We start from the raw sequence: 25,329 nt of genomic DNA, 5'->3' as shown, positions 1-25,329 counted from the left end.
ATATGCCTTGTCTTTTTAGAAGGTAGATCTGTGATATTTACTCATTGAATCATCAGAGACTGCCTTCTATTTACTGAGGCTTCAACTTATTATTCTCTTGTCCTTGTGATTTTCATGAATTATTTTTACAGGAGCAGTAATGCTTTTCAATTTGTTGGTGTGAATCTGGAATCTGAGAATATTTTTACTTTATAATGCTAATATATATTCAGTGATTTCTAGTCCACATTTTCCTTCACCAGAAGAGAGATATGCAGAGTGTTTTACCTGCAGTTTTTAATTTAAATATATATGGTTGATTCATATTTGTTTCATCTTCCAACTTGTATATGTGTGTTTATAAAAAATATTTCTTCATTTGCTTTGTAGGTGGAAAAATGTTAATCAATGAAAGAAATCACTTTTGGTCAGTAGGAATTGCACAAAGCCGATCTGAAGGAAATTTGGTTGACATGGAAGCCCCAAAACTCTCAAGAACTTGCAATATTACAGGTACAATAAAATAACTATTGTAACATCGTTCTAACATCGAAAAATATATAGGAGCCTTAAAAATTACAAAATCCCAACATCATCATAGAAATATGTATCATAGAATTCAGAGTTGTGGAAAATATGTACAAAAATCCACATTATCAGAATATAGTAAATACCGTGAAGAAGCAAAGATTCATTAACAAGCAAACTTATGACACACACATGGATACCAGGGAAATCTTATGTTTAGGCCAGCCCAAGCCTTAACAAATAAAATCAAATTGGTATGTGCCTGTCTTTCCAGGCATATGAGAAAGATTAATAGACTGTGGCATAAATATAAGACCCAATAACTGAAAACAAAAGAGGTTGGTGGCATCACTCAATGAGGAGAGCTTCTGCCTAGCAAGTGGAAGACCTGTAGTTCAAACCATTGTACTGACAAAGTTGAACTATGCTTTAAATCTAATGAATTTGAGGGTAAAAGAGATCTCTGGCAGTTGAATGATCTAATTGTTTTTCATGGAACAGAAGACTATTGCACTGATCCTCAGAGAAAAACAAGCTGGTAAGAGAGAAACCATACAGAAGAGTAAATGAGAAAAATTCTACCTATATTATTTAAATACATCTTCCGATTTTTAATGTGCAACACTTAGAACTCCATTAAATCAAGTAAAACTTCTATAGCATATCAAATAAAGCAGTGTGACCATGCTCTTGAATACATTTTTTTCCCTGCAGAACCTCTGATAATTTAGTTGCTCATTCTTGCTTTTATTTTCTCTAAATCATCAGAGTCTCACCAAGTCCCCACAGTCATTAGTGTTACTTTTATGTGAAATGGCCAAGTATGAATCATTCTCAACACAGAAAAATGGCTTCAATATTATAAAGTAGAGAGGAATTCTTACATTGGAAATGTAAATGCTTTAATCTGTTACTAAGTTCTTAAATGCTCACTAATAACCTGCTTCCATTGCTTGTGATAAGACCATGTTAGGTCAATCAATACAATGTCATAAAAGGCTCAGTGAATTCCTGCAAGAATTAATCCAATGGTGGTCTGTTTTATCAATGTTCTTTTACACACACACACACACACACACTTCAATGTTATTAAATAGTATCACCCTTTGAACAGCTACTATAAAGATATAACTAAATACTATCTATATATGTATAGGTATATAGTATTTAGCTATATCTTCATTCATATATATTATATATACTATAAATATAGACATATATACTATAAATATACTATGTATAATGATACAGCTAAAATTTTATCAATGCACAAATCATGCTAAATGAGGTAAACCAAGTTCAGAGAGACAAAAAATGCATGTTTTCTTTCAAACATGGAAGCTAGATCTAGTGTATAACTGGGCATGATAACTTATTCGGGTGTCTAGGTATTCACACACAAACAGACTAAAGGAGGACTTTTTTTTTTGCCAGTCCTGGGCTTGGGCTCAGGGCCTGAGCACTGTCCCTGTATTTTCTCAAGGCTAGGGCTCTACCACTTGAGCCACAGCACCACTTCCAGCTTTTTGCTATGTATGCGGTACCGAGGAATCGAACCCAGGTCTTTGTGCATGCTAGGCAAGCACTCTACCACTAGGCCAAACTCCCGGGCCCTAAAGGAGGATATTTTTTAGGTGAGAAACCCAAAGGCATAATTTCTATGAACTTTTTTTTTTTTTTTGCCAGTCCTGGGGCCTGAACTCAGGGGGTGAACATTGACCTTGGATTTTTCTCAAGGCTAGTGTTCTACCACTTGAGCCATAACACCACTTCCAGCTTTTTCTATGTATGTGGTACGGAGGAATCGAACCTGGGTCTTCATATATGCTAGACAAGCACTCTACTACTAGGCCAAAGGAATTCTAGGAAATGGAAATACGTTTCTTGCTGCTGCTGCTGCTGCTGCTGTTGTTGTTAATGTTGTTGTTGGTGGCAGTGATTTTTGTTTTTGCTTTGGGGTTTTTGTTTAAGATGGGGGAAGGGGATCACAGAAAGGAGGGAGGAAAGGTGACTGGATATATACTGCTCAATATATACTATGTGGAAAATGAGCTATGCAATTTACGGACAGGAATGGGAGGAACAAACTGGGGGAAAGTGAAAGGAAAAATGGCAGTATCCAAAAAAGAAATGTACTCATTACCTGACTTATGAAATGGCATCCCCCATGTACAACACTTTAATCACAGTAAGATTGTATTACAAATTAATAATGCAAAGTTACCAGAAAGTAAAACATTAATAATGGCCATTAAATTAAGCAATTGATTTTCTAAATATTTTGTAGATGTATTTGATATTGGTCTTTAATGTTGAATACTATCTGAAAAGAAAATCATTAAATTGATATTCTAGATATAATAGCAACAACTAGTTTGTGTTTAGAAATTTCAGAACAATTGAATCAGTTTGTTTCAACGTTTGCTTTTCTGAAAAAAAAACGAAACATGACCCAATGCAAAGATACATGTCTAAGGCAGTGTGTTAAAAACTTGTTCGTATTGCAATATATTGCTTATATATGACTATATACTTGCATATATTCATATGTTGCGATATATTATAATGACTAAAATAAATGTCCAAATTTACTTTTCCTCATTATTGTCGAATTAGATCTATTTATAATTTCATATTAGACAATAGGCTGGAGATTAAAAAGTGGAATAAGAAGACAGGGTTGGATTTCTAAGCTAAGGAAGCATTGATCTTGGTTATGTCTCTGAGTGTCCCCTTTCTGTTCACTTTTGATTCTGTTTTCATCACAAGAACGCCACGCCTCCCCACCACCTCAGCTTCCCAATTGGCCAGCTGCTTCTACTCCTCACGGTCTTGATCCCTCCAAAGCTATCAATCCATTCTGGAACAACGAACTGTCTGCTTCTAACCCCTTTCTGGATGACATAACTCAGATAAGAAATACTCAAAAGAGAAATACCGTTTCCATTTTGAAGGAAGACCCCTTTCTGTTTTTAAGAGAAATAGAAACTGGAAATTCTTTCGATTCTTCTGGGGATGAACTGGACGTGCACCAGTTGCTACGGCAGCCTTCGTCGGGAAGATCAAAAAGTGTCTCGGAACTTCTGGATATTTTAGAGGACACGGCACCTACTCATCACTGTGCGCACCACTCCGACCAGATCCTAGTTCAGGACTTAGAATGGCTTCGGAATGATCGAGAGGCTTATAGAATGGCTTGGTTAAGTCAGCGCCAGCTGGCCCGCTCCTGTCTGGATCTAAATGCAATTCACCAGAGTCCTGGCTGGGCCCAGACACAAGTGGCAGAGACCATCAGAGTTTGTAAGCTGAACCACCTAGGAGGCTCAGTACAGTTACCTGAATCAGACATCACTGTGCACGTGCCCCAAGGCCACGTGGCTGTGGGAGAATTCCAGGAGGTCTCTCTAAGAGCTTTTCTGGATCCCCCACAAATACTTAACCATCATCTGTCATGCACTATCAGTCCTCTGTTGGAAGTCATGCTAAGCAATCTTAATACAATGGAAGCTATTCTACTGGAGATGAAAATTGGCGCTGAAGTGAGAGAGGATCCTTTCAGCCAAGTCATGACAGAAATAGTGTGTTTACACAGTCGGCATAAAGAAGGCCCTTTCAAAGTGTTAAACAACTGCTATGTCTATAAAGACACTATCCAGGTCAAGTTCACTGACTTGAGTGAGGCGATGTATATAGTGATTGCTGCTCAAGCTAAAGCCATTCGACCACCAGCCACAACTATTTGGAATTATATCCACAAAACCACCTCGATTGGGATTTATGGACCCAAATACATCCACCCCAGTTTCACCACTGTTTTCACCGTTTGTGGCCATAGTTACATGCCATGCAAGCTTACAGTCTCTGATATCAACAAAGGTGGAAAAAATACATCTCCAGTGGTGTTTCAGCTCTGGGGAAAGCATTCATTTTTACTCGACAAACCCCAGGATCTAAGCATTTCTATTGTCTCATGCGATCCCGACTTTGAAGTAAAGGTCGAAGGAGAAAAGAAAGAAGTTAAACAAAAGCAGCTGGAAGCAGGAGACATAATTCACCGACAAGTTTTATTTTCTTTAGTTGATCACAAAGAGATGCACTTGTTCGTCTTCCGGGTTCAGGTGTCCTCTCCCAATGGCAGACCAGTTACACACTTCTTTATCACTTCACCTGACCCAGCACCAACTCTGAAAAGGCTCTCAAATCTACCAAATAATTTGCAGAAAGATAAAGAAGCCAAGTCTGCTCTTTTGCCACCAGCAGTGTTTGTGAAATACCCCGTATTCCAGAATAAAAACGTGAACTTTACCAACTATGGTGTAACCCTGAAGACAGTACTGAGACAAAGCAAAATCGAATATTTGCTTGAATATTTCAAAGGAGACACAATAGCTCTCCTGGGAGAAGGGAAGGTAAAAGCCATTGGGCAGGCCAAAGTGAAAGAGTGGTATGTGGGTGTCCTCAGAGGTAAGGTTGGCCTAGTGCACTGCAAAAATATCAAGATAATCTTAAAAGAGCAAGTAATGGCTATGTCTGATACTTCATTTACAACAAAGAACCTTCTTGAACAGATTGTCCTGCCCTTTAAAAAATTGACTTATATATACTCAGTTGTATTGACATTGGTGTCAGAAAAGGTTTATGATTGGAAAATTTTAGCTGAGATGCTGGGTTACTCACATTTGGCTCTGCAAGACTTTGATGGAATACAAACAGATAAAGAATCAGAAAAGGTTGCTTTTGTTGTAAAAAAGTTAAAGGAAGATTGTCATGAAAGTAGAAATACGAGGAAGTTTCTTTATGAACTTACTGTGGTGAGTATTCAATATTATCATTTACTTACGATAAACCACATTATTGTAATGTTCTTCTTCTTCTTCCTTGCAGTACAAGGGACTGAACCCTGAGATGTGTGTTTCCTAGGCAAATGTTCTGCCACCTGAGCAATGACCCTGGACTTGCCACGAGAAACATTATTAGCTTTAAAATATTTATGACCAAATACATGAGAAAAGAAAGGAAAATATTGTATTTTACTGTAGAGATAATGTATAGAGGGGTTACAGTTAAATTCATCAGGAAGCAGGTGCATTACTTCTCACACATTGATACCCCTTCTCATGTTTTTGTCCCACTTCCACGCCTTCCAATCATCTTGTTTCCCCCTTCCCTTCCTTATTTCAAATAAGCAAATAAAAAAGTTGAAGTTTCAAAGAAATTTAAGACATTTTACAGTGAATATAGAAGTTTTCCCACAATACTATACAATTGGACACTCGGATTTGATTTTCAATTTTTATTTCCTCAGAAAAGAGGCCCTCAAGGATTATTATTTTTTTATTAAAGAATTTATTAACGTGGATTTTTACACCATATTTTAAATGACAAGTTTAACAAACAAGTGTTCAAGAAGGGAATCTCTATTTACAATCACTGGGACTTAGTATTTAGAACTTAATCAAAATTAGGCTAAGGGTTTGTATGTTATAGAAACATATTAATTTGTGAAATAAAACATTGTCTATAGAGTCATAGGTTTTTATGTCTATATAGTTATGTTTATATTTCCATTACCATGTCCATAGCATTGGGTATGTAGATATTGAGTCCTCGTTCTTGTACTCTTTGGATTTAATAGCCACATATTAAAGATACCATACACCTTTTGTTCCTTAGGTATTGACTTGTCTCACTCAACATGATTCGCTCTAGATTCATCCACTTCCCTGCAAATGCCATTATTTTATTTTGTCTGTTGGCTATTTAGAATTCCATTGTGTATATATACCACATTTTCTGTATCCATTCATCTGCAGTAGGGCATCTGGATTGTTTCCATCAAGGATTATTTTTAAAGAGGCTAAGATTAAAGATTCTATTTGTTCGGGGCTTAAAACTTAAGAAACATTTTCTCTTCCTTTTTCAAATGTTTAGATAGCTCTTAAAACATGAGAGAACTGCCATATAATTAAATAAGAACAAACTTAAAAGTACCCCTGCCATTATTGAAGTTCCACATTTTACTTAATTTTGTCTTTTTCTAGCAAATCACTATGCATTACTTGGAATTTAATATTCTTCTGTATGTAATAGACAATGTATTACAATGTAGGCTATGATATTACTAATTCTCTTCTTAATCCTAATGTTTTAATAAGAAACTCAGGGTCAGCATTTTTCAGCAGAGAATTCACCCCTGAGGATCGCATAATCAAAAATTATAAAGAACTATTTTGTCTTTATAGAAGTAGAAATCCATTTTATTATTAAAATATCATTACCATATATTAATGGTCATTAGAATGTTAATGTTTAAATAATAATATTTTCTGCTATTATACTTTCTTGAAATGAAGTTGTAGGTATATGTTTGTATATATATGTTGAATAAAAACTTTTACACATATGGTAGTGTTATAACTGTGAAAAACTGTGTCCTGTGGGAGGACAAGATGATATAAAATAGGAAAGTTTTAGTCAGGTGCAAATAGAAAGAAAATGGGAGAAGAAACTTAATCTGTGACATTAACAGCAATTTACATATTAAAGATTTTTAAACATATAGGGGTCGAGAGTTTGGTCCAGTGGTAGAGTGCTTGCCTAGCATGCACAAAGACCTGGGTTCGATTCCTCGGTGGCACATACATAGAAAAAAGCTGGAAAAAAACATATAAACATATAAAATAATTACCTCTCTTTCAATGGATATTATAATTCACAATGATACCACAGGGATTTAAACTTTATTTATTTTTTTGACATCTAAAACATATTTTTGTTTATTTGCTTTGTCGGGGTTTTTTACAGTCCTGGAGCTTGAACTCGGACTTGGGCACTGTCTTTGGGATTTCTTTTCTTTTTTTTTTTCTTTTTTATTGTAATTAGTAAAAGGGTTACATGATATTTGCCAGATAGAAGGTGCGTTAATTCACATACATTGATACCCTTTCACATGTCTTGGTACCCGTTTCCCTCCCCCCCCACACCCCCCACCCGTCTTGGTTTTCCCCCCTTCCCTATCAAATTTCAAATATCCAAATACAAATAAATTCAATATATCAGATAACAAAGTGAGATACTATACCAATATGAGATAACAAGGGACAGCAAAGGAGATGAGAGACAACATAGTACATTAAGGACAACAATCATTCATTATATGGCTTTTGTTTCACTAGGGATTTAAACTTTAAAAGCCCAATATCCTTATGTTTGGTGTGCTATTTTTTCACATAATCTGATCTTGTGGCTACCGAATGCTAAAAGGTACTATATTTTACACAAGCTGGACATTCGTTTTGTAGTAGTTCATTAGTTTACACAACTCATTTTCAGCATGCATCCATAAACATTGATACTAGAACTGTATTATTTTGTTCTCTTGGTGAATGGAACCATCTTGTCCTAATGATCTAAAAGCTTGAGCCTGATCATATTTCTGCTTTTTGTCTTGAGTAGCTAATTAGACAATACTGATGGAGGTCAGGTCTCAATGGGTGCCCCAAACTAACACTCTTCCTAAGTGGAGCTGTAGGACTTCCATATGGGAGAGTTGATAGAAAGACGATTGAGCGAGGGATACAGAGTTGTCTCTTGAAACTTCATTTTCCTAAAGTATACATTTTGATACTCTGTAAAGCCTTCAGATTTCTGATCAAAACTTCATTTTATTTTGCAGAATTAGAAGAGTGGTATTAACATAATGTTAAAAATTAACTAGAAATATTGAATTATCCATATAAAGTCCTATATTTTGGGGATATGGATTTTCTTTTTGCCAGTCCTGGGCTTGAGCTCAGGGCCTGAGCACTGTCCTTGGACTTTCTCAAGGCTAGAGCTCTACCACTTGAGCCTCAGCACCACTTCCAGCTTTTTTCTATGTATGTGGTACCAAGGAATTGAACCCGGCTTTTCATGCATGCTAGGCAAGCAGTCTACCACTAGGCCAAACTCCCGGCCCCTGGGGATATGGATTTTAAACTTGGGTTTTATGACTCCAAGTACTGATTTTGATACCTTAAAGAAGAAACAACTACACGGTGGTAAAGCCACCCAATAGTGCTATGAGTCACCTTCAGGGCTTGCTTGACAAGTTCTGCTTCTCACTGGGGACATAACTCCACAATATGAGTGTGGGAATCATATAGGTGCCATATAAAAACCATGAATAATTTTTCTAACTTTATTATCTCATAGTCAATAAATAATCTAAGGACTTCAATAGTTGTCTTTCTCAGTTACTTGTTTTTTCTTATTGTTTCATATTGGTAGCTAGAACTCTTTAAGTGCCATTATCAGATTTACTTGCTAATTTGAACAGAGATGTACAGACAGATACTATTACATCTGAAATGTACTAAAGACAAAACAGAAACTGCTAGAGTTATTTGACCGTGCACAGTGAGTAACAAAGTCCCGAGGCAGAAAAAAAGGAAGAAAGACTCTGATTGCTTTCTATTTTGCATTGCAAAAGATAGTTTATATTTTAAAATCCTGTGTATATTTAAAACAGCTACATTAGTGGTAAGGAAGATAGGTAGTTTTTAAAAAATTTATAAACATCAGTAATTTTGTTCAATTTGAAGGTGTGTCATATTTTTATTCAATATACATGATTCTAGGAAATTTTAAGTCACATTTTAGGAAACTTAGAATAATGTACCCCTTTACTAGTGTTCTCATTCATCACACACACAAACACACGCGTGCACGCGTGCGCGCACGCGCACACACACACACACACATGTCAGTCTTCTAGTAAGGAAAGGAGTTACTTTTTGTGCATAAATAATTACTATTAGGGCCAGGATTCTGGCCTAGTGTTAGAGTGCTTGGCTAGCATTCATGAAGCTCTGGGTTTGATTCCTCCTTTACATACACAGAGTAGATCGGAAGAGGTGCTGTGGTGGTTCAAGTGGTAGAGTGCAAGCCTTGAGAAAGCTCAAGGATGGTGCCCAGGCCCTGAGTTCAAGCTCCAGGACTGGCAAAAACAATTATCACTAAACTGATGGATTATCAACTGCTGCAATGTTTTTGGAAGTATACATTTTACCTTTCTCCTTACAGTGGAAGATATCAAGACACATAGTAGTTGAGTGGTTTAACCTAAGATCCCATAATTAACAATTGAGTTTGTCCTAAATCTTCCCTATGTCTGGTTTAGTTATGTCTACCATCCTTGGCTTGTTAAATTTGCCTAAAATTGAGCCAAAATTTTGAGTTAGTGAAAACCCGATTACACGGTGGAGAAAAAATTCTGGGATACTTAACAAAAAGTCAAAATGACTTGCTTTTCATTGTGATGTGTAATTGCCATCTTAGGGTCTGCTAAAGATGGATTGCCAAGCTTTAGTGGCACATCTAATCCAGGAGGCTGTTATTCTGACTTCAGCTGTCAAACTTGGGAAAGGTTGGAGAGAATTTGCTGAAAAGGTTGTACGACTCACCAAACAACAAATTGAGGCATATGAAATCCCCCATCATGGCAGAACTGGAGATGTGTCTGTAGAGGTAAGATCTGTGTCATGTCTATTTCAGTGGTGAAGACTTGCAGGCAAAACAAAGAAATGTATTCAAGCCTGAACCACATTTACGAATTACTTGTACAGTGTCTACAAGCATCTACTTACTACCTGAAGTGACTTACCCTTTTAAACCCATCAAAACTACCTGAAATAATCATCATCATCATCATCATAATAATATGCACACTCTAAAAGGCATGGCAGGCCATTAGAATACACTGACATTTCTCCTGTTGGGTTTCATATTAACAGAGCTTTCTATCAGGTTAGTTGATCAAAATGATCAATAAGAAGTCAGGGCAAGACAAATAAAGAGGTGAAGAGAATATAGTCAGAAATTTGAATTATATCTGAAAAATTAAGAAAAAAATAGAGAAGAGGTGGGTTAGGAGGAATGGGTAAGAATGTAGAAAGGGGTCACAGTGATCAAGATTTGTATTCGTAAACTGCTTTATTGAATATCAACTTCTTTGTACAACTATTAAAGATAATAAAATCAGGTTTTTTTTAAAAAAAAAAGAAGATGGGACATTAAGAACTTAAATCATCTGAAAGTTAATTTTAAAAGGAAGCCTTTGAATAAAGTTAAGACAAGGGAGGAAGATACAATAATTTGAAATTACACACTTCAGTTAATCATCTGTGATAGATGAGACACACAAAAATGAGGCAGATATAAAGCCACTGATACTGGAGACAGATGCCTGAGAGTTCATTATCTTTCCTACAATTTTTCATACAGTAAGTACAATTGATATCCTATATAGAATTACAATGTAAATATCTACCATACAAGTATTGTTTCAGTATTCTAACAATCACTTACATATATATATATATATGTATGTGTGTGTGTGTGTGTGTATAGAGAGAGAGAAAATATACACAATATAAAATACACATATAGTATAAAGTATAGCACTAGGAGAGAATTTTTATCCAATCAAATACAAATAAAATAATATAGATGGTTAATACAAATTAAAATTATTCCATCAACTCTATAAAACCTAAAAATGTTCAATAAAAGGCTCTGTATCTTTTAAATGGAATCATTTTCATGATGTTTACATTACAGACAGTATTGTCACTTACTTGACAATGACATGGTTAAAAATAAAAACTATGTTCTTGACATCCTTTTGAGGCATAGGATAGATGCTAGTATTTTGTTTTTGTTTTGTGGTTTTTGGTTTTTTGTTTTTTTTTTTTGAGAATTTTCTTCCTCTGAAGTAACTATTCCAGTTGGGTAACCAGGACAAAGGAGCCTTTCAAGGAGAAGTGAAGCATCAAACCAAGTCAACTGAAACCCAGCAGCTGCAGGAAGTATCAGCAGGCAGGCCATCTGGCTGGAAACGTGGGCTTCCAGCAAGACCTGCTTAAACCAGGACTCTTTAAGCCAAGGGCAGCTGGAGACTGAGCCTCTATTCCTCTCATAGAATACTGCAATCTCTATAATCTTTGAAGGGCATTGCAATCTGTAAGTGAACGACCATGTAAGAGCTCTAAACACAGTGTACAAAGTGGACAGAAGTGTTAGCTGTAACAGACCCTGAGAAAGGAGATGAGACCATATTAAGTAGAAAGTGCTGTTCTGAGTTAGAAATTTCAGCTAACCGATTAAAAAACTGTCTAATTGAAAGCTTATTGTTTTCGTGGGAAGTTCTGATGTTTAAAGACTTCCTTGATAACTTTCAGAGGGTGAGCTGTTCTAGCAGCCTTCTTAATCATCTGGAATCTCTCTAATTGTGGTTGTAGTTTATCTTCCCCCAATCTTGATGGAAACCAACAAAAGCCTACTTTTCCGTTATTTACTTTTACACAGCCCAAATAATAAATGACTAAGTCTTTGCTGGAGGCTGAGAACTACTCAGAAACATAAAGGAAATCCCCTGGATTTTTTTTATGGTACTACAATTTGATTTGTTTTGATTAATACTATCATTCATTACTCTGGTCCACTTTATTAAATATTTAGAAAAATTTATGGTGTATTATTCTAAAGCCCTTCCACATAACCAATGAAAATATATACCTATTGGGCTACTTAATCTAAAGGATAATCTATGCTAATTCACATACTCCTAAAATTATATAGTTGTAAAATTGTTTTCTCTTTGGAAGGATGTTTAAAATATGATCAATTTACAAACTACGTAGTTGATTTCGAAATACACCATTGGAACCGCAAGCAGAAGTGCAGAGGGAGGGAGCTGGCATTAAGTCAGTAAAAGAGACCCCAGTTCAATGTGCTTCTGCTGCTTTTGCTTCCTCTCTCTCAGGGCATACAAATTTTCTAAAATGTTTCTGTATGTGTGTTGAGGCCTATAGTGAAGCTTTCTCTCTTTTTAAACTTTGATTTCTTCTCTTCTTTCTTCTCTTCATTCTGCTTGTACTCTAACAGATAGTGATCTGGTACTTGTCTGTAACGGGCACATTCCCTTTGATAGTACAAATATGACTTTGCTTGTAAACAGCAGTCTTTCAACAAAAACTTGCCGAAGAGACCCAAATATGATAGAAGATGTGATTTGTTGACTTGCCTTATTGTATAGAGCTAGAAAGTCATGTGATGTGTTAAGTCTACACGGGGAAAAGCTTGGGTTTGGAGTTCTACACCATTCATTTGATGCTTTTACAAGCATCATTGTCCTTTTACAAGCCATGTTATATTGCTGCTAGCTTTGCCCTGGATAGCTTCAAGCCTCAAGCTGACTAAATGACAGGGAATATTGAGAGTATATCCTTTCCATTTTTTTTCTTGGAGACGTTTTATCATTTCATGTTCTTTTCTAAAGTGAAGAGCTTTTCCATGGAGATTTTCGAGAATGTTAAATTAACCATCTCTCCAAATTAAATTTTAAGAAATCCTACCCAAGTTGTCTACTGTTATCATTCCTATATAAAGGTATAAATTTACAATGTGATTATAAGCAAATATAATTTCCACCGTATTTCTTTTGGAAACAGCATGTTTGTGAGATGCAAAGATGTAACTATTGCAAGGATTTTACTAAACTAGTTCGTGTATAGTCATCTGAGATTTTCTGAAGATAATTTAGATACATAATTTAAAAATACAGGAAAAAACAAAATAGTCTTAGAATAGTAAACAAAATATTATTCTTTAAAAAGCCCACTTTTTTTAGACAGAGTTTTCATGGGGAAATGATGGAGATTTCAGGGCTAAAATACTTATAGTCCTGAAATGGGTGATCTTTACTTAGCCTTTTAAGGATCATTACCATTTATGACAAGGATTTCTCTGCAACTCTCTCATTGCTTTGGCTCATTCTGTCTTGTAGTACTTGTATCTATTAAGGACACTAAAGGTCAACTTTCTTCTTTAAAGTACCTCAACCCATTGGACTCCACCTCATTTTCTGCTTCCTTTTTTTCAAGAAATGGGAGAAAGAAATAAAAGACATAATATTTAAATTTGTGGAGTAAACACATTATATTTCTATTACCCTTGATTTGACTCTGTAACATATGTCTAGTTATGTACTAAAAATTTTAGATAACCAAAATCTAGTGAAGTATAAGGCCCATATCAGACCTATTACTTGAGATTGGTCTGGCAAAAGGGAAGGGAATGAGGCTAAGTGATACACGACAATGAGTTTTATCAAGATGCCTCACATGTATATATAGACAGGTCAAAATGAAATACTGTCATACAAGTAGCTCATGCTAATTTTAAAAATCACTTGGTAGCAAAAGAAATTTGTGGCAAACTTTTTGTGAAATGGTACTCAGCTTACTACTTAGGCAATCTGGGTTTTTTCCCTGGATATTTGACTATGGATTTTTTACAAAAACATCGAATTCATTTGAGTACCTAATGTATGTTGGGTATTTTCTGTTCCTTTATATGCTGAATGTTTTTATGGCATTGAAGACACTTTTTTACCTTTTTGACAGAAGGGGAAAAATCTAAACCAAAAAATAATTCTATAGCCAACTGCATATCCTAGAGCTCAATTCAAACCTAAATGTGAGCTTTTACACCCTCTAAAGCTCTTCCCACTGTATTTCTACTAACTTCATTTAATGTTCACCTAGAGAAATTCGATTCTAGAAACTCAGTTTCTCCAACTTTTTGACAATCAAATTTCTCTACTAATAAATAGTTCATGAAGGTAAGGGGTCCTGAGTTCTCCTAGCTAGGAGCTGGCTAGTCTCCCTGAATGGTGGACTATTTTTTTTTTTCTTTTCTTTTCTTTGGTGGGTCATTGGGCTTGGGCTCTGGGCCTGGGTGCTGTCCCTGAGCTCTTCAGCTCAAGGCTACTCCCCTACCCCTAGAGCCACAGTGCCACTTCCCATTTTCTAATGGTTAATTGGAGATAAGAGTCTCACGGACTTTAAGGCCTTGCCTGGTTTTGAACCGTTATCCTCAGATCTCAGCCCCCTGAGTAGCTAGGATTTATAGGCATGAGCCACCACACCTGGCTGAACATTTTTAAAAAAATTTTTTTAAGTAGTTGTACAAGGGTTTGAATTTAACATGTCTGTTTGTGAAAACAATGTTATCTATATTTGAGCAGATAATCCAGAAAATAATTGGACTTGCCTTATTGTGGTTTAAGTAACTTTCTTACATTTTATTTATTTATTTATTTATTTATTTATTTATTTATTTATTTATTTGTCAATCTTGGGGCTTGAACAGTCCTTGGGCTTTTTCAAGGTTAGTGCTCTGTCAGTTGAGCAACCGCTTCTGGCTATTTCTGTGTATGTGGTGCCAAGGAATCGAACTCAAGCTTTTCTGCATGATAGCAAACACTCTACCACAGGGCCACTTTCCAGGTCCCACCTACATCAAGTTTTAACCAAGCACTATCTCCTTTCTGAGAAAATAGGTACCTTTGATGTGTTAGTTGCCCTTCTTGGACTTATTAATGACATGAGAAGTTAAGCCCTATCAGGGTCTGTAAATGATGAACTTAGTCATTAAGTAGGCAAAAATCCTAATACTTCTTCAGTAAATGGTATTTAAAATGAAACACTGCTCCTAGTAATTTTATAAGAAAAGCAGGTATATTATTAATTCTCAGATGTGGCAAATATAATTATGTGGAGGTAGTTAAAATCAATTACATTCTTTATGCTATTCCTGTTTTAAAAGTGAAAAAAGAGACCTGAAATGCTCTGCTGGAAGGTGAATTGCTTTTCCTTATGTTGTGGATTACCATGTACTACATCATCTAATGAGACGTATTGCCTTCCAGGAGTAAGCACTCTAAATTTAGAAAAGTTTATCTTTCTAAAACTACTACTATTTCATTTCTCTTTAGCAACCTATATACTATTTTTTAAATTGCTTCTCTATTATTTACTTTCTCCTCTAATGCTAAGAAGAAAAAACAAATGAGAGATGTATTTGTCCCCCACAAAATACTAAGACTTAGGAAAATGATAACATTTGAGATCAAAAGAGCACAATGTAAAACACATAGATGAGAAATTCATCCTGTGGTTTTTTTTGCGGGGGAGCCAAGAATTTATTATTTTTCTGACATCAGATATTCAATAATTTTATACAAAAATGGTCTGCCTTAAATTTCAAACACATTGAAGCCCCTTAAGAGTTTAAAATAAGGAGCAGGAAAGAAGGGTAGAAGGGGCAAAGGGTAGAAGGGGCAACATTAAACAAGCTTTAAGCTGGCACTGGTGGCTCATACCTGTAATCCTATTCAAGAAACTAAAATCTGAGGATCATGGTTCGAAGCCAGTTGGGGCAAGAAACTCTGAGACTCAGCCTCTGCTTTCTATTCAACAGGTAAACACAGAAAACAATAAGGTAAATAAGAAAAAATGTAGCAGAACAAATAAAAAGATAGGCAGTCTATATAACAATTATTTGTGATAGAAATGAGAAGGTTGAGAGAAGTATTGTGTGATTAGAAAAATCCAGCACAAATTCTTTTTTTTCATATATTTTTTATTGTAATTAATAGAAGGGTTACATGATATTTGCCAGATAGAAGGTATATTAATTCACATACATTGATACCCTTTCCAAGTCTTGGTCCCCATTTCCCTCCTCCCCACCCCCAATACCCATCTTGTTTTCCCCCCTTCCGTATCCAATTTCAAATAACCGAATACACATTTATCCGATATATCAGATAACAGAGTGAAGTACTGTAACAATATGAGATAACCAAGGGACAGCAAAAGAGATGAGAGATAACATAGTACCTTAACGACAACAATCATTCATTATATGGCTTATGTTTCTATATCCTAGAGATCCTTTCATTCAGCGTCCTACTATATGGCCTTTTGTATCAAGGTTTTGTTCTATTGCAAATCTCTGCTAGGAGAGCCCAAAGTTTCTACTGATTATGACAAGTGAGGGAAACCATTGAGCCTAAGTTCCTTTGAGTCTGGTATACTTCACTTAATATGATCTTTTCTAAGTCTTTCCATTTCCTAACACATGGGGCGATGTCATTCTTTCTGACAGCAGCATAGAATTCCATTGTGTACAAATACCACATTGTTGATCCACTCATCAACTGAGGGACATCTAGGTTGGTTCCATATCTTTGCTAGGGTAATTAGTGCTGGAATGAACATTGTTGTGCTGGTGGATTTAGTATGTCTTTGTTTCTGGATGATTGGGTAAATGCCAAGCAGTGGAATTGCTGGGTCATAGGGGAGCTCTATGTTTAGTCTTTTGAGGAACTGCCATACTGCTTTCCATAGAGGTTGAATGAGTTTGCACTCCCACCAACAGTGTAGTAGTGATCCCTCCTGGCCACATCCCCTCCAGCATCTGTTGTTATTAATTTTCTTGATCCTGGCCATTCTAACTGGAGTGAGGTGGAATCTTAGAGTTGTTTTGATTTGCATTTCTTTTATGACCAGAGATGTTGAGCATTTCTTCATGTGTCTATAGGCCATTTTTGTTTCTTCTTCAGAGAAGACTCTGTTTAAGTCTTTGGCTCATCTTTTAATGGGATGGGTGTTACTTTGGAGATTAGTTTTGAAGTGATTCAATTTTTTGAGCTGTTGATATATTTTAGATATGAGGCCTTTGTCCGTTGTTTGGTTGGTGAAGATCTTCTCCCACTCTGTAGGCTTCCTAATTACTTTACTAGCAATGTCCTTTGCCATACGGAAGCTCTACAGTTTAATGCAGTCCCACTTATCCAGCCTTTCTCTGATTCGTTGTGATTCTTGGTCCTTATTAAGAAAGTTTCGACCTGTGCCAAGGAGGCCTAGTGTATCTCCTATTCCTTCTTGTAACGTTTTCAGAGTGTTGGCTTTTACCTCCAGGTCTTTGATCCATTTGGAGTTAATTCTAGTACAGGGTGACAAAGAAGGATCCAACTTTAGTTTTCTGCATGCCAGCACAAATTCTTGAAGGCCATGCTTTCCTTTTGATTTGCTAAAGCCTAAGCTCACAACTTACCTTAATCATAACATTAGATAAGGGTGTAAAAACTATTTTTAAAGCACCAAATAGAAAAGAAGATAATATAAACTTCAAAGAGATTCTGGTAGACTGCAATATGATTCCAGCCTTTGTAAGATGATACATACATAAATCCATCCAGAAAGATAATTATTCTACTTATTTCATCTGTTTAAACCTTTCCAGAAATGATTATATTCCCTGAAATTTATTACAAAATAAATCGCATATTGACCATATGATCATATTACTGGTCATATTTTTTCTGTACACAATTTCACTGTAAATAAATATACACAGCTTACCTCTTGTACTTTTGCCTTTGATAGCATATATTTATTTTCATAAGAAAACCAAGAATAAATTAAAATAGGAAATGCTGAAGAAGTAGAACTGTAGGTATTTGAAGACTTGGTTCTATATATCATATATATATATCCATATATATTCAATTAAAGACAAAAAAAATCACTGTTGGTTTGTTCATTATGTTGATGAAAGCTCCACTTTCATTAAGCTTTGTTAAGACAAATCTGAACATAGAAAATGTTCTATGTTGCTTAACCTGGGTGATATTTGCTTATTAAGGGAAAACCAGTTTCTGAAACTGAGTATTTTTATTATTGTATCTAGTACATATGTACTGAATTATGTTATTCCTTGCTCCTTCCCAATTTCTCTCCATACTTGCCCTCTGTTTAGATACTTGTCTAAAGGAAAGTAACTTTTTCTTCTTGGAGGCTTTAGATTTACTGCTTCAACAATACTAAACTTTTATGTGTCAAGGTTAGGATTTACAAACATAAACTACTTCTCCATTGTAGAATATTAATTTTACACATTTTTTCTTTTAAAAAACACCTTTGTTTTCCACTGCCTATTCTTCTAATTCACTCTCTTTTTCTATAAACACTCAGATTCCTTGTGACTCAGGTGTTCTGGGGTTCTCATTTCAGTGGCACTTCTTCATGCCTGTAGTCAACCATTTATTAGAATTTCCAGACTGCCTTCTCTGAAGTTACCAACAGCCTGCAAACTAGACTCCCAGATATCATGAGTTGTAGATTGAGGGGGGTCCTTTGTGTGCAGCATGGTGGTTATGTGTCCAACACTGGAAAACCCCTAATTTGTAGCACTTGTTGACTTTCATGGTACACATACTCTAATCCTCGATGGTTTTTAGAGTCTAATACGTCACTGAATACCACCAGCTATGCAGGGCTCTGGAACCAGCTTGAGCAAGTCACTGATGTCCTCTGGAGAAGCTATGAGTCTCTGGTATTTCTTCTATTTTCTATCACTGACTAACTTTTTTACATTCTTTCAATGCTTTCGTATCTTACTGTATCCAATAATTCCAGATTTAGTTGTATATTTTCATCTCTTTATTCTTTTCCTTTTCAGTTTCTTTAACTCATACAGTTTTCTCCATTACTGTAACTGGACTTTTGACTCTCTGAAGGTCATCTCTTCATTGAAGTTACATTAGATAAGCCCCATTTTTTCTCTAGTTATAACTCTACTCACTAGAGTTAAACTAAGTGAGCTCCAAACTCAGTAGTAGCTCTCTTGTCCCTCTAAAATACTAACTTTCCTCTAAATATTTTTTAAGCTTTGATAAAAATGTTTTTATATTTTCATTGTAATTAATAGAAGGGTTACATTACATTCGCCAGATAGAAGGTGCATTACTTCATATACATTGATACCCTTTCTCGTGTCTTGGTCTCCATTTCCCTCCCCCACTCCTGCCCCCCTCCAAATATTTTTTAAAAATATGACATGAAAACTACATATTAAACATTGTATGAGACTTACTTATGACTTAGGAAATATTATCCATATCTTGAATTTATAAAAAATTCAAAGCTCAGTTAACACAGTTTTTTAATATGACCTATCCAATAGATAATGGAACCTGGATGTGAACATAAGAATATATCACCAAATCCCATGTTCTTTACATTACAGTATTGTGGCTCTTGGTCAATGGAAAGGTCATTTTCTCCTCACACTATTTAAACCAAGATAGTAATTTTGGCATTCTTTTTTAATCTGTTGTTAATTATCAAATCCTTTCTCCTCACACACTGTGCCAATATTTATGTAAATATTTTCTTTCTAGGCTATAAGTTATTAAAAGGAAAAAAATAGTGCTGGTGGCTGATGACTGTAATTCTAGCTGTTAAGGAGGCTGAGATTTGAGGATGGTAGTCCAAAATCAGCAGGGGAGAAATGTTCTTGAGATGCTTATCTCCAATTAACCAGCAAAACTTTAGAAGTAAGGTATGCCTCAAATTTGTATCACATCACTGTTGAGCATGAAGGGGGGAAAAAAAAGCCAAGCAATTGTTCAGGCTCCCAAGCTCAACCCAAGTTCAAACTCCTGTATACACACACCACACACACACACACACACACACACACACACACACACACACACACACACAGAGCAAGAGTCTTAATTTTATTCCCTAATATAACAAAATTTCTAGTAGTGGTATGCAATAAGTACACCTTTATTTAATAAAAAAAATAGTTAAGGAATATGATGTATTTTGATCAGATTTACTTGATTTCCTCTTTAATAGTAATTATCACTGGAGAGCCATAGATAAGTTTATGTAACAGGAGATCATTTTTTTTTGCCAGTCCTAGGGCTTAAACTCAGTGCCTGATTAGTGTCCTTGGACTTTTTCCTCAAGGCTAGTGCTCTGACACTTTAACCACAGCACTTCCAGCTTTTCTATGTATGTGGTACTGAGGAATCAAACCTGGTTCTTCGTGCATGCTAAGCAAGCACTCTATCACTAGGCCAAACTGCTGGCCCCAGGAGATCAAATTTTATACAAGTAATTGGTAAGTATAGTTTGATGCAAGATGAACAAGAAAAAACATTCCAAATATGCCATGATTTTAGTGAAAACTATTGTACTCACTTCTGTGTGGGTTGTGATTTAGACTTTTGGGGAAATGAAATGACTTCAGGAAAACATCCTTCCTTTCATGTCTGATTATTACAGGTGACTCCTTACACATTCAAGTGTCTTCCTTAGGAAACAAGACTCAGCACACTAAATCCAAATATCTATGTATTAGAAGCACTAGCTTCACTGTTACATAGTCAGTAAATGGCAAACATGAGGGGGTTGTGGGCACTCTAATGCTGTTCCTGAATAGATGTATCCCTGTATCTTTCCCAAGTCTATAGTCTCTAGTTATGTATCACTTGTATTTATTTCATTTTCAGTGTGACTCAGGGTTCTTCTATAGATAGTAATCCACAGATCAGTGACAGGATCTATGACTCAGAGTTTGTACTAAGGAAAGTTAATGAGACCATTTTGACTACTTTTGAGTATAATAGCTGAATGCCTTCACATTACCCATTTCAAATTCTTAAAAGATAACTGTTTTCAGATATATTTTATGCTAATCTATGATGCCATTATCTCGTTATTGAAATCCTGTCAGTTCTTGTTTATCATTAGTATTGCCGAATACATGTCAAGTTTCTTATCAGATTTGATCACAAAGAGATTTAGAGCAGTCTTAGAAGACACTATTTTCTTATTAAAAATAGTGTATGAGAAAGTTAAAAAGAAATAGTGTACCAGTTGGTTGAGCATCTAAGACTGTTTAGTGAATACAGTATAGAACATAAATCCGAGTGCTTTTAACAGCCAGTAACAGCCTACTACAAATGCATTTGTTCATTTAGTGCTTTGTATCTCATCTAGGCAATGAGAGCCAAGATTGAGTCTAGCAAAAAAGCTTCTAATAAATGTCTCTACTTTCCATTTCTGAATTACTAGTGCCAATCTATGCTTTGGGAAGTTTGCTTTCAATATGAATCTATAAGGATATGTGGGAACACACACTTGCCACATGTCTCAGGAGCAGAGGATATAATTCTCTATAAATAGGGCTTGGAGGGTAAAGCTCAGATACAAACTACTGAGATGATTTCTGTTGCTGTAGTATCTACCATAACATTACATAATTTTGATAATTGCCTTTTAGGTCTGTACTTTGCAGAACTAAGCTTGTCAGAATTGAGAGTAGGGATATTCTTGCCTTCCCAGAAATACCAATTCAGATAATTTCTCTGTGAACCTTTTACATGGATTGAATCAAAGTATAATAAAAAAAAACCCTCTTGCTTAGTTGAGTCTTTAATTTTTCTCTCTTTAATGGTTAAATAGGCAGTGATATTAGAGGGGAAAAAAAAGCAAATTCTAACTCAAGGCCTCACTTCACGTGATATTACTGTTAATGGAAGAGATCAGTTCTGCATAATATTAAACTCAGGGTCTGTGCTCCTCCATTTTGTAGATGACAAAATAACTGAATTAGTTTCTAATAAGTAGTAATAAAATTTGTTTCAAATATTCCAATTACAAGTGCATGCTCATTTCGTTGTTTTTCTAGGAAAGATGATTTAAATCTGTGTGTGTGTGTGTGTGTGTGTGTTCATTCACTTGTCTTATTTGGCCTGCTTTTGTCGCCCTTCTCCCTGAGCATGGTTGCCTTGGTTACCATTACATACGTGCTTGCATGTGAAATTCTCCTTTGACGTACATTTATTTCTATGGAAACGGTGATGTCACTGGTATGGGTGGGTGTGAAGGAAGAGCTAAGTGGCAAACTACTGAATATGGATCTTCCTTTTGCTCATAACAATTCATTTTCCTGACCAAACAAATTAGAGCATTAAAGCCATGTTAGAATGAAGGAACTATATTTTTGTTTGTATTCTGATGTATCATCAAGCTCTGTTTGTTTTGTTTATAGACTTGCTCGACTAACATGACATGTAGCTAAAAAAAAATAAGTTTTAGAACTCCTTGTTATGATATGCAGTGCCACACAACACATGAATAGACATGTGTGACAATGAGAACTGCTGCTTTTTTAATGTAATACTGAGGTAGAGCCAGGGCCTTGTGTTTGTTAGGTCAGTATTCTACCACATGAGTTAAGCCCCTACCCCTTTTTTCTTTTGTTATTTTTCTGATAGGGTTTCCTTTTTTTTAAAATTTTATTGGTGTACATTTATTGAACAAGGAGGTTTCATTGTGACATTTATAGTTGCCTACAGTGTATGTCAATCAAGCCACCCTTCCCATCTCTTCCCCTCACCTATCCATTTAAAAATAATTTTGACAGGTTTCACAGTTCTCTTTTCATACATGATATAAAGTACTTGCTTTGTACCTTCTTCATCCACTCCGTTAGCTCTCTCCCTACTGCTAGTAATGGCACCCACCAACACAGCCTGGTTCACTTTCCTGTCATTATTGAATCTATTAATTGTACAATAGAGTTCTACAGTGGCATTTCATGTGTGTGTGTGTGTCTATGTATGCATGTATGCATGCATGCATGTATGTATGTATATATGTATGCATGCATGTATCTATCTATCTATCTATCTATCTATCTACCTATCTATCTATTTATGTCAGTCTGGCCAACCCCTTCCCCTACTCTTTCGCTCTCATTTCCTCCCCCCATTGTTTAGTAATTCTCAGTGAGTTTCTTTATGTAGGGTTCTGAGTTTCACCTGTGGAAGCCTCTGACTTCCATTGCCCTACCTATGATTCCCTTGCAGTTGGAATTACCAGCCTGTGCCACCACATCCAGCTAGAAGTTATTACTGTAAAGTTAAGTGTCTTTCAGACAGTGAAAAGTTTATAGGAACAACATTCGTTATTATCAAAAGATTAAGTAATTTTATATTCACATGGAAGCAATGAGCAATAGGTTAAGAACTATAAAGATTGTATGTATAGTTATTATTTTAAATTATCTCTCATCTTATACAAATAGGACTATAGCAAAGTAATGATGCTTATTAAAATGTGTCTCAAATAAGCCCATATAGAATGGTATTCCACGTGTTTTTTGGTCTTAAGAGCTGTCAGTATTTTTTTTTGAAACATAGATGTTCGTTCTGTGTGTGTGTGTATGTGTGTGTGTGTGTGTGTGTTCTACCTGCACTACCTGCACACTCATCCAGCCTAATCTGTCTTCTTTTTAGATGATGTGGAAACCTGCTTATGATTTTCTGTATAATTGGAGTTCGCACTATGGAAACAGCTACCGAGATGTGTTGCAAGATCTTCAATCAGCTTTAGACAGAATGAAAAACCCTGTGACCAAACAATGGAGAGACCTAACTGGAACTTTAATATTAGTGAATTCCTTAGAGGTTTTGAGGGTAACTGCATTCTCTGCTTCTGACGAAGTACAGCAATGAGCACCATGTTTACAGAGGCAGCGAGAATGGCATAGTGAGGGACAAATGTTATAAGTATATATGTTTAAAAGATATAACTCTTTAAAAATTTATCATACTTATTTACTTTATGTTTGAAAAAATCTATTATTTTTATATGATGAAAGCACAACCTTGCATGGTATCCAAAGCTGGATTTTATAAACAAATACCTCCTTGGTGCATGATTCAAAGGCAAACATTAGCTGGTTCATTGCTGAGAAAGCAAAGACTAGCCTCTTCTAAAGTTCCTTTCAATTTTCTTTAGTCAAAACATATTACTACTAGGAGAATATCTCACAGATGTATGTGAACTAAGAGTTAACAGAAGGACCTGCACACTAGAAAAGAGGAAGAACCCATGACAGTTTTGCAAGCTTTCTGGACATGGTTTCTTTGGCTGCTTGGTGTTGCTGGTCAAAATCACTCACATTCTTTATGTGGAGAAGTGAAGGACTGAAGAAGACATCCAAGGCTAATAGAAAATAAAACATTTGCAAAATTCATACCATGTAGCTGGATAGCAAAAAGAATAATAAATAAGAAATAACACTGAAACTTTCAGAGGAATTATAGTCATTCCATTTCAAATGAAGCTTGTTCCTCTCTTTTAGCAGGTCTGGAAAGATTGCCTCAAGGTAAACATGACTTATCAAAACTTTGTTGTCTGCACACATGGGCTTAGCGCTCTCATCTACTTCCTTCAGCATCTTGTGAGCTATCCAGTCATGCCTAACTTGGACTTCACCTGCAGGATCCAAATGCAAAGTAGTTTTTGACTCCCAGGAATGTTTTTTTTAATAGCAAGGGTTATTAAAACAACAAGCATCCCCAACACCTGATTTATCATTGTTGAATATAACAGTTTTTCTGCCACAAATATCAAGTATTTTTGTACATTCTCCCATAAAAAACACATAGTGTGTGTGTGTGTGTGTGTGTGTTTTACAAAGCTTATCGGAATCAAAGCTAATATAAGAAGATGGTTACTTAGTATAAATGCTGATACCTGGCAGAATTCACAGAGATGTTCTGTGCTTTCCCATATGTCCAATCCGTTGAAGCCTGGCAATGCTTATGCATTTAATCCTGTGCACGTGCATAGGTGTTTGAAGTTATAAAATGGGAGTGTGGGGAATCATGATCCCCCAGTGTTAGAGACACACACCATAAACCATTAAGCATAAAAATGACATCTAGAATAACTGTGATGGAGAGATCACTGTGATGCTCAGAGATGCAGAGATAGAAGATCCATCCTTTGAGTGTGTATGTGGGTATATGGTAAGTTTTCCCAGGTGAAGAAACAATGAGCATGAAAAAAGACCACATTTTGCCCTGATACAAGAAACAATGCTAGATGTGGTTCAGCTTTCCAGGCAGGGATCAGATTGGGGGAAGGAGTACAAGGAATGATGAGGTCAGAGTGGACAGGAAAGAGGCCACACCAAGGCCATAAAAACCACAAAGATTTAGGAAGGAATGACACATCCTCAAAGACAATGTGAGTGAGCTGAATAAGGATTTTGTTTGGGGATCCTGAATAAAACATATCCATTTGGCTAAAAAAGTAAAAGCAGAATCTTTTTTAAAGC

General features: G+C 35.8%; 1 protein-coding gene across 1 annotated transcript; it reads left to right on the top strand.

Annotated features, from left to right (window-relative positions):
- Positions 1–377: 377 nt before the first annotated feature.
- Macc1 (MET transcriptional regulator MACC1) lies at positions 378–23,762 on the top strand. Its single transcript, XM_090332297.1, has 4 exons — positions 378–492; positions 3,277–5,318; positions 9,826–10,014; positions 23,498–23,762. Exons 1-4 carry the CDS (start codon positions 378–380, stop codon positions 23,714–23,716), a joined length of 2,565 nt encoding a protein of 854 aa, XP_090188423.1. The 3' UTR covers positions 23,717–23,762.
- The last annotated feature ends 1,567 nt before the right edge of the window (positions 23,763–25,329 follow it).

The sequence above is a fragment of the Megascapheus bottae genome, chromosome 5 (genome assembly GCF_031878675.1).
Source record: "Megascapheus bottae isolate mThoBot1 chromosome 5, mThoBot2.hap1, whole genome shotgun sequence".
Taxonomy (NCBI): domain Eukaryota; kingdom Metazoa; phylum Chordata; class Mammalia; order Rodentia; family Geomyidae; genus Megascapheus; species Megascapheus bottae.
The sequence above is the reverse complement of the archived record's forward strand: the minus strand, read 5'-3'. Positions and strand labels throughout refer to the sequence as shown.